The 10847-nt window shown below is 38.9% G+C and overlaps 1 protein-coding gene across 1 annotated transcript; it reads right to left on the reverse strand.

Annotated features, from left to right (window-relative positions):
- Positions 1 to 2309: 2309 nt before the first annotated feature.
- On the reverse strand, positions 2310 to 9220 carry BEND6 (BEN domain containing 6; the record flags this gene model as incomplete). Its single annotated transcript, XM_010077221.1, has 5 exons — positions 9101 to 9220; positions 7965 to 8142; positions 6282 to 6499; positions 4303 to 4495; positions 2310 to 2448 (listed from the first exon to the last, which is right to left on the reverse strand). Coding segments are annotated over exons 1-5 (848 nt in total), but the record flags the coding sequence as incomplete, so codon positions are not given.
- Positions 9221 to 10847: the final 1627 nt, after the last annotated feature.

The raw sequence follows: 10847 nt of genomic DNA on the forward strand, positions 1-10847 counted from the left end.
TTCTGTGATTCTGTGATTCTGTGATACTAACATTAAATGTGCAATTACTACTGGTTTTGGTTCCCAAGCAGCAGAGTTTGTTCATTAGCTAGTTAACTATTTTTCTTCATTGACACATTCCCCTTTTCCTTGTTTCACCTCAGCCATAAGGATCTGAGATGGTGACTTGTCTGTCTTGGGGTTGACTCCAAATTCCTTCTTTTGAATTGTAATCATGTTCTGGGGAAGGGCAGAGGAGGTGGGAAGGGAAGGGGGAGCAGCAAGGGAGGAGATCAAAGCTGCAGTATCACCAGTTTTAAACGTTAGTAACTCGTGTTAAGTTGTTACTAAGGTCCTGCACAATAGGATTTTCTCTTGACCCTTCTCTGTATGTCGTCGGTGGGAGGTGAACTGAAAGGAGGAACTGTGAGATTGTGAGCACTTTTAAATTTTCTTACAGAGAAAACCTGTGTTATCTGAGTTAAAGGAATCAGCCCCATTAGCTCAAGGACGATTACTTACAAGGTGCTTAAATGCTTTTACAGTGAGGAGATTCTGAAAGGTCTAAAATGAATTAATTATTAATGCATTCTAATAAGTGTCCATCCAAGAGAGACTATGCAGGGAATATTTGCATTGGTTTCAATAGATATTGGACTGGATTTTACATAAGCACTTAACAATAACAGATATAAAGACATTATTAAGATATCAAGTTTAAATTGAAAGGTCTATTAGCAGTATTAAAAAACAACCCAGAATTCTTATAGTGCTAGCTCAAGATCCTCCTGTCAAGGCTTCAGGAATATTGTGTCCATACAGCATGAGAAGACTCAGCAATCAGCAAAATTTATGGATTAATCTGATGAAGATAAAGATTTAAAATATAAAATATTAAGACTTTCAAAGAAGACGGAGTCTGTGCTTCTATGCTGTTATTTTTACCACTTGTGTCAAGGACAAGGAAAAACATTACAGTGAATCAATGCACACTGTATGTTACAAATACAGAGAACCTTTGTTTTACGAGGCCTTCTCATCTCTAGGAGAAAAGCATTAACATAGTAAACTGTATTTTAGCCAGGCTGATGCATTTGTTTATTGTTTCCAGATGGGAAAACCTGTGTAGGTGGATTCCTCACATAGGTAGTATCCGATTATTTCTCAAGTAGTAATTCATAGACTACTGGTGGTCCATGGAGTACTTCCAGGTGTCTTAAAGAGGACTTCTAGTAGCAAAGTACTGCTACTTTTCAAACAATTGTGTTGTAACATGGGAAAATATCTTGGGTTTTTTTTGTTATGAAGTATCTTGCAGTTACAAATACAGATTTTCCTCAAGAAGGCTCAAGGGGATATTATCTATGTGTATTCAAACTGATGGGAGAGTGTAAAGAAGATGGAGCCTCTTCTTGGTGGTGCCCAGTGGCAGGACCAAGAATGGGCAGAAACTGAAACACAGGTGGTGCTGTCTGAACATCAGGAAACACTTTTTCACTGTGAGGGTGTCCGAGCACTGGCACAGGCTGCCCAGAGACTGTGGAGTCTCCATCCTTAGAGATAGTCAACCAAACTGTACATGGCTCTGAGCAACCTGGTCTAGGTGACACTGCTCTGAGCAGCGGGGGTTGGACTAGCCAATCTACAGAGGTCCCTCCCAACCTCACCTGTTCTGTGGTATGTTCGTTTGGTATAGATGGAAGCCGTCCTATGCAAACAGCTGACTGCACTGATGATAGGAATGAGTTCAGCAATTTTAGACTAGTCTTGTTCGCAAGGTCAGAATGCCTGCAATAAGCAAGATGTTACCTAATAATTCATCTGCCCCAATAATTTAGACTCTTCTGGTGGTGAAAGATTGCTAATTTAGCTCTTTGGCACTACATTTATCAATAGGCAGAAAAGAAGTGTGATTTTCCTTATCTTTACTTGTGGGGTAATTGAGGCACAACAGGCGACATGAAAATGGAATTGACTGGTCCCTGGAGAGCCTACGGAGAATAATAAGTAAATAAGGCCAAATCTAAAATAGACATATTGATCAAAGTAACTCCATGCACTTACTTCTGTATTTTCTTCCTGTAATTTAATAGCATTGTCTTGCTTTCTCTAGAATTAACAATTTTTTTTTTTCTGTGCTGTAATGTTAAGCTGGATTGCTTCTGTATTACGTAGTTTTTGTACAAAGTTACAAAAATATCTACCTCCTTGGCAATGCATATGTGGACATGTATCTTCATGGTAATTTAAAGATTGCTTTTAGATTTTGTTACCATAGGGTAATATATGGAAATACACATTGCAGGCTACAATTTTTTTTTAAGACTTACCAAAAGCTATGCTTCTGAAAAGCACCTGAGTTAAGATCTTTGCTTAAAATTGGCTTCTTGGTGCAATTGTTCAGTTTTTGTCCCATCATTCGCCTAATTAAAGCATCATCCGTGTTTGGAAACAACTGTTTTGTGATTCCTGCAAAATAAAGAATTGATATATATATATATGAGGCCTCCAAATCAGGCAAACCACACATGTATGTTCTAAAATGCATTTACTGCATCTTTGAAATTTCCAGCTACGCCAGTTTCAGCCCTAGTTACTTTGCTGTCTTTACTCACTATTTCATAGATTTTGCACGTGCCAGCTCTTGCTTTTCTCTGTGCCTTCCATATTGCTGTGCCTGCTCTTGGCAAACTCAAAGGGAACTCCAGGGCCACAAGGGCTTCCTGTAGTGATTTCATTTGTGTTTGGTCATCCTCTCTTTGTTCTGTTCTTGATCAAAGAGTCCTATTCCTATCCTTGTCAATCCTCATGCCTCTGAACCTTGCAGGTTTTGTTCATTAATTTTCATTTGCAGGTGATGTCTCCTTCTCAAACATTCCCCTTCTGTTTTGCCTGGCTTTTTCTGAATGCAAATAACCTCGTGGGACCCAACATCAGGAATGCATCTCCTGCTCTGCTCTTCTCCATCATCTCTTCTTCCCTTGTTTCCCCCCCCCCCCTTTCCTTTCATTTTGAAGTCTTATAGTTTCCATCTTCTTTAAATAATCTGACCTACTAACTCATTTTCTACAGTTCTAGAACTCCCAGGATTCCTTCTTATTTTTCTTGTTCTCTTGTATAATGTTGACACTTTTCTATTTGAATTCAGGAGTGTTCTCATTCCCCTTAACAAACATAGACTTCTCTATAGGCTCCCTTTTTTCATTGAATTCTCTGCAGCATGCTGTATTCGATGTCCTGATTATCTTCTCTGCCTCTCTTTTCAGTTTTGCCTAGACCCTTCCCCAGAATCTACCTGTAGAAAAGTCATTAGAAGCTCTTAGAATCATAAAATAATTCAGGTTGGAAAAGACCCTTAAGATCATCAAGTCCAACTGTTCTCCTCATCCCATTAAATCTTTTAACATTTTGTCATAGGGCATTCTGAAATTGTCTCATCTTACCGTCTCTAAAAATATTTTCACCATCTTACACACCCTTTCCGTTTCTCTCTCTTGAGTTTGGGCCTTTTTCTCTAGTTAGGTTCTTAAGGAAAAGACGTTCCTGCAACTGTGAAACTGCTGGCCAACTTCAACAAACTGGACCAAGCTACAGGAACTAGAGCTAAGCTGGGGAGGGAACTGAGAGAACTGGGGAAGCCCAGGGGAATGGCAATGGGCGAGGGATTCTAGAACAGGAATTTGGGCTGTGTTGTTCAAGTATTAAGCTATAAGTGTAAATTCAAATAAAAATCAGGCTTCATGTGCTCATAAAATACTGTTTTCTTTAAAGCTGCTACTTCCATCTGAAATTATTCTCTTTCCTATGCATGAAACATTTTTTGCCTTGAGCCTCAGCATAAAACAAATTTTGTTTGCTTCTCTGATCACTATTGCTGTCTTCTATACTTATTGTCTCATTTTGCCTCCAGCACTATTTAAAATGTCAGAATTCATAGCATTCACCAACTTCAGAATACAGCAGACATTATTTTAAATTTGATCCAAGTGTGTCCTCTCTTCGCCTTCCCTTATCTGTTAATCATCATGCTCCAAGTTTGACTGTTGTAGATTAACCTTTCAAAGGCTAAGATAAAATATAATATCACGGTGCTGAGTAGCCACGTGAGTAAAAACCACAAAATTCACACAGTAGAAATATGACAACTTAGCATTTCACTGACATTATTTGTAACAGATGGGTTAAGTACGTAGCTGAAGCAGGAAATATAAAACATATTGCACATCACCTGAGCAGACCAGCTGTTAAACATGACAGCCCCTCCCTCAGAGAAAGCTCTCTGTCAAGCCAGTGCCACATTGAGTAATGTTAACAAGCCATCACCTATGATTTCCTGAACTTCATTCTGATTCATAGCTGGTTTCGCCACTTTATCCTTTGAAGAGGAGGACTTTGCACCTGTCAGGCTGTGTGTAGCCATGTATTCATGTGTATAAAGTGCTTGCATCAAGTCATTTATAAACTTCTGAGGTTTGCTCTTGTTACAAAGTGCAATCTGCCACTTTTCGATCTTGAACTGGAAAAGAAAATTGGTCATAGACATAATTAATGCAGTTCTCTAGAAATATTATGTAGCATTAACTCTGAAATATATTTTTTACAATTTTATTTTTTTTAAAACCACAACTTCAAAAGTAATCTCTGCAAACTGTGTGCTTCAGATCAATGCTAAATTTGCACACCACTCAACATTTGCAACTGTACACGCAGGTTGATTTTTTTCCAGAAGCATGTGTGGGGCAGACTAAAGATCCCTATTCATCCTAGCAAACACTTCACCAAGCAATCCTTATTACTCACTAGGGGAGACAGGACACGTTCAGACATATCTAAATCCTTCTGTTGCACTCCATGCAGGCTGGCTGTGGTCCAGTTCTGGCCTGGAATCTGTACAGCCTCGGGAGCATGGCACTATGCCCAAGCCAATATTCTTGCCTCCGAGCAGACGGAGGGTCCTGGGCTCTGAGAGTGACTTCTACACACAACACTTGTGCAACCCACGTATCTGAACTCTCCTCATGGGCAATTTTGAGCTACCTCTATTAAGTAAGGCTAAGTTGCTTAAAAAATTCATTCTTTTTACTTTGTTGGAGATGTTAGGTCAAGTGTTGTGTATTGCAATATGCAGTCAAAACATCATATTTTGATAATTTGTAATAGATTTCTTTGGTTTTGGGGACCCCTTGACAACACACAAGAATGACTTCCACCAACTGGCATGACTCAGTGCACAAGAATGTTTATGTAAATTGTGCATGAAGAAGCTGGAATTATTCTTTTTGTTGGGTTTTTACATTTTTCAGGTACAATCTCTGTGCCCGAGATTTCTCAATTATGTTCTGTTATAATTACAGAGAATAAGGGAACATCTCTATTCAGTATCTTCATATATATATGTATACATATATGCGCGTCCAGAGGAGGGCTGTGAAAATTATCAAAGGCCTGGAACACCTTCCCCATGAGAAGAGGCTGCAAGAGTTGGGGTTGTTCAGCTTGGAGAAGAGAAGACTCCGAGGAGACATGATTGCGGCCTTTCAGTACCTAAAGGGGGCTTATAAGAAAGATGGGGATAAACATTTTAACACGGCCTGTAGCAACAGGAGAAGGGGTAATGGTTTATAACTAAAAGAGCAGAGGTTTAGACTAGGGTGGTGAAACACTGGAACAGATTGCCTGGGGAGGTGGTAGATGCCCCATCCCTGGAAACATTCAAGGTCAGGTTGGATGGGGCTCTGGGCAACCTGATCTAGTGGAGGATGTCCCTGCTTACTGCAGGGGGGTTGGACTAGATGACCTCCATGGTCCCTTCCAACTCCAACTATTCTATGATTCTATGACTCTAAATACATGTATTTCTACTTAGCTGCTGGCCAGTGTCTGGAACAAGAGCAGAAACAGACCATTCTCCATTTACTTATTAACAGGTTAAACAGACTGCTGGTATTTTTCTTAGATTATCTCTGAAACACTACCATTCCCCTTCAGCATCCCAAACATTAGGCTGGAAGTTATCCCTGGATCTCAGTATTTTCTTCATGCATCCTCATTCTGCCCTTAGTCACAGATAGGCAAAGGCACTGAATCCAAAGTGAGTTTGGGCCAGCACACTGAATTAATTCTAGTGTTTCTCGTGGAAGGAGTCTCCTACACAAAAGGAGCTCATCAGTCACATCATCCACTGAATTATGATAAAATGATCTTTATTAATGCTTATTTGTTATATTTGTTACACTATAACAGTGAAGTTTGTACTGCATCAAGCTTTATATTTTTGTGCCTGAAATTGCCTTTTAACTCACCTGTTTTTCGGTTTGTTGATCCTCATCTTCCACATTCAAAGTTATTGGTGAGTTGGAGTTACTATGCATAGCTGCATATGTATCTGCTAACGAATTGTTAGATGCTTTCCAAACAGCATGTGAATGCAGACTGGATGTAGATGATGCCACTCCTCCTCTGAGCAGCGCTTCAGCCATCCCTACCAGTTCCTCAAAATGGGTGACTGCCTGTGGCAACACTGAAATCAAATGGAAAGTGATGGGTAAAAGTAATTGAAGCTTTCAGACTGTAATTATGTAAGGATGTATATTTTTGTAATTAGATTTCCATCGTATTGCAAAAGAGTCAAAGCAGTCAGCAAAGATGCTTTAACATAATTTTTTCCTATTCTCTCAAAGCTTTTCCTGCCATTTGGCCTGTTTTTAGAAAGGATGGATCACTTCCCCAAAAGGCTAAGAAGAACCATTACTTTAAGCGCATCATGGCACTAAGCTGGCTGTTTATCTCTTCTCTTTTTGCTATCTCAAAATCTCTACAAGCCTGTAAAACTAATGAACATGGGCTAAGTAATGTTATGTCTGGTTTTCGGTGTGTTTTTTTGTTTGTTTTTTTTTTTCCTTCAAATAAGTTACACAGACTGCACAGACTTTTTTTATCCTCTTTTTAATCTGTAGAGAATATCTTTTAAATAGCCCTTTCTCCAAGTAATATTTATTTTCAAATATAAACTTTTATTGACTCCATTAAGAAGAATCAATTCAGCAGAGTGAAAAGGATGCAAGGGATGAAGAATCAGCAAGACAGAGAATCATTAAATCACAGAAAATACTGTAGAAGTCTAATACAAGTGCTTAAGATGTAAGGCAAATGGACCTAAATGCGTAAAAAAAGTTGTCAGATGCTAATAAAATGTTTAAAAATAATATTCAGAAAGGTGGATATGCATGATTCAAACCAAGATGAATAACATGGAATGGAATCAGGTGGGCAATGGAACTGATAAGCACTTGCCAAATCATATGACAATAAAAAAAGAGATTAGAAGTACTAGGCTGTGTAGGGATGTATGATGTAGCTGGCAAGGGAAGGAACGAATACTCTTTAAATCTAATTCATTTGCTAATGGTTTGAAATTTTTGATTCAGTCTTGGCTGCCCCAGAGTAAGGGACAGGGACAAGTAAGAGGGGCTTCAGAGATGATCGTTAAGTGATGAAAGATTCATTTATAAAAGAACAAAACCTCTGGGAAAGGACTAAATTTGTTGCACCTGGAACTAACTCAGATTATCAGTAATGAGGAATTACCAAAGTAATTAGAAATGAAATAATTCCAGAATAAATAAAATTTAAATAGATCAAGAAAGACTGCTAATAAATAAGGTAATAGTTGGACAGGTCAGTCTGAGCTTAGCCAATGGTTATACACAGCGTACAGAAAGGTTCTCTTGGGAACAACTGACAGGATTTAGACAGATTTTTCCGTTTCTGACTCTATGATTGCATGGCTCCATGTGAGACAGTTCTGTCTAAGTGCTGCTGGAATTAAATGTTGCCATGTATCAAAGACTTTGATGCTAATGGTAGGCCTTGATTGTGACAGGTGCTTGAGCATCCATAATTCCCATCTAACTGGCCTCTTATAAATCAAGCTTTTCATGACCTTCAGGCTTTCCTCTTCATCAAAATATTTCCCCTGACCTTACCTTGAAGCATCACCAGGGACTGTCTTAGGCGGCAGTTTTCTCTCATGGTGTCTGTCAGCTTCCTCTTGAGGCTTTTTATTTTGGCACACAGCTCTACCTTGGATAGTTGAAATAAAGGCTCTTCATCATCACTGCTACTTTCACTGTACAGAAAGTTGCTTCCTGAATATTGTTCTCTCTGAAAAAAACCACCATGATATTTAGAGCAACTACAACATTAAAGCATTAAAAGCCAACATTAAAATATCTGGCTAAATCTGAATATTGTCTTTATACACACAATGTATACACAGACTCAGTGCATTTTAATAATAGCTGTTACTGAACATAGATATTACCATTCCTACTAAAATTCAAAATGAAATATCAAGGTAATACATGACAGTTACGTACTTCTTTCTCTGTTCTCCTTTCACTGATTTTCTAAAGTAATGTATTTTAAAACCATTAACTTCACTAAAACAGAAGTCTTATGCCCCCCTAAAGAAATACATTTCAGTTTGCTTTTGCTTCATACATTAAAATCGCTGAAGATGAGATGTTAACCTGTTTGTTAATTAAAGATGTTTCAAGTTGACTCAGGATGTTGTCAGGAGCAGATGTCTGCAATGGTTTCTTTCTTTTTATATGCTTCATCATCTTCCCCTGTAAACAAAAGCATAACAGTGCCTTTGCATTCGTATGGAGCCTTTCATTACAGTATCTCACTGTATACCACGAACTTTTATTCACTGTGCACTTGGCATTTTGGTTAGCATTTTTGAAAAATGTGTTTGTAACTTTTTGTTAAGATTTATGCTTTCTTTCCTTACATTTTGTCACAGCAGATCTCAGCACAATGCAAAGCTGAGAAAACTTGGTCCCTTCCCTTTCTTATGCAGTGGTCAGATTTCTGTCTTATGGGAGAAAATGTAATGGGGCTACAGAGCCTCCAAGTCTTGAAAAACACTTTTCTCCTTAAATAGCACAAAATGAAATCTATTGTCCTAAGTAATTACTCTGATAGGTTACTCTGCCTGTATTCCTACCTTTACTATACATATTTTGTGTATTATATTGTGAACAATCAACAGTTACAGTCTATCTAATTCCATTATGGGCCTACCAATATCAGGCACACAAAGACAGAAACTCACCTGTTTTTTATCCAGGTCACTGTCCTCACTTTCTGAGAATATCATTTCTATTCTCTTCCTCTTGCCTTTTCCAAGGACTTGTATTTTTGTAATTTCATCAGCTCGTAATATCTTTTGCATCATTTCCGCCAGCTCTTGGGGGTCATCTGAAGCGATGGGAAAAAAAAAGAACAAAGCACGGAAAATCAGGTAGGAATGCCTTCCACCTGGATTAAAATTCCATATCAGACAAATGCTCTGGAACTGCACTCACCACTCATGTACACAACTTTCACCAGGTGCTTTTCTGTCTTTCTTTCTCCCACAGGCCAGTTTACTAGCACGTGCTCATTTGGTTTCACAAGTCTTTCTAGTTCATTGTCATCGCTGGGAAGGTCCTGTATCCATGAAGTCTCTCCAATTTGCAGTGAATTATGATTTACAAAATCAAACAGTGTGAATTTTTTCATTGTTAAGTGGTTTTCTTGTCACACAGACACTGCCTGCAGGATGTCATAGGAAAAATAACTGTTACCATGTCAGGCCACAGGAATGGTACAAGAATACTTTAAAAAGCCCCAAACAATGCTCCTATTCCTCCATTTTGGTAATTACCTTGTATGAAAATATCCTGGATAAGGAAGTGAAAACTAGCCCAGCAGCATGTTGTATCTTCCCTGAAAGATGGGCGAGGGTCTGTTGTGTGTGTGTACATCAGACAGTTGCCTCCAAAACTGTGTACACTAAACAGCCTTCACTCACAGAGCCCGTGCTTCTGTATTACTACCATGCCTAATCTGTCTCCTGCCCAGGATCTCTATTACTGCTGCATTTGCTCCCACTAAAGTTTTCAGTCCAGCCTTGACTAAAAAATACAGGTGTGGCAATTTTCCCTAGAACGAGGGAAGGTACTGGCTCTACGTGGTGTTAAAGGGGACGGATGACTTCCAGGGCAGAATCAGCTCATGGGCAGCAAGATGTACAATTGCAGCCATGAAAAACCAACCCAGAACAACTGACTGGATGAGGTATGACACATTCTGGCAGTGGAAAACTTGATGTACAAAAAGAAATGACAGGCTGAGGACTGGAAGAAAGCTGGGCTGCTTCATCAGGAACAACAGCAACGAGGAGAACTCAGGCCCAAATACACAGCTAAAGCCCTTGCTTACATAAACCAATATTTTTAAAGCAAAGGACCATTTTTGGGCTTTGTAAAGCACTTAAGTCCACACTGTGAGAAGGGAACAAGTCATACTTTGTGCTTTATTTTTCTAATTAAGCTGATATGCCTTACATGAATGTGTGAAATGTAACATACATTATTAAACTCTACTGGAAATGTAGCCGGTTGATTTAAGTGCTTCCATTATACTCAGGTAAAATATTTTCTACTTTAAAATTATTAAATCAGATAAAGCCAATAAATACAAAATCTGATTTTGTCAAACCTTAGTCTTCTTTCCAACAAACATATAGTCTGGCCTGTCAGTTCACAGAGGTGAAGTCATTTTACAGAGCTGCAAACTCATGAATTCCCAGATATGACAGCGTGATCTGTGATTTACTTGGCCTCAATCAGCCGGAAGCAAATCTCGTGCCTCATGCAGAGGCTGTTAAAAAGGTAACTCAGAGCTAGGAAAGGAGAATTATGTGGAGCTATTATGTCAAAGTGACAAAATCTGGCTGCAGTGCTCTAAGAAGCAGTGTCAATCCTTTTGCAGAAGCCCAGCTCACCACTATTCACCATGCCTGTCTCCTTGAAGGA

The sequence above is a fragment of the Pterocles gutturalis genome, unplaced genomic scaffold, assembly GCF_000699245.1.
Source record: "Pterocles gutturalis isolate BGI_N339 unplaced genomic scaffold, ASM69924v1 scaffold29763, whole genome shotgun sequence".
NCBI lineage: Eukaryota > Metazoa > Chordata > Aves > Pterocliformes > Pteroclidae > Pterocles > Pterocles gutturalis.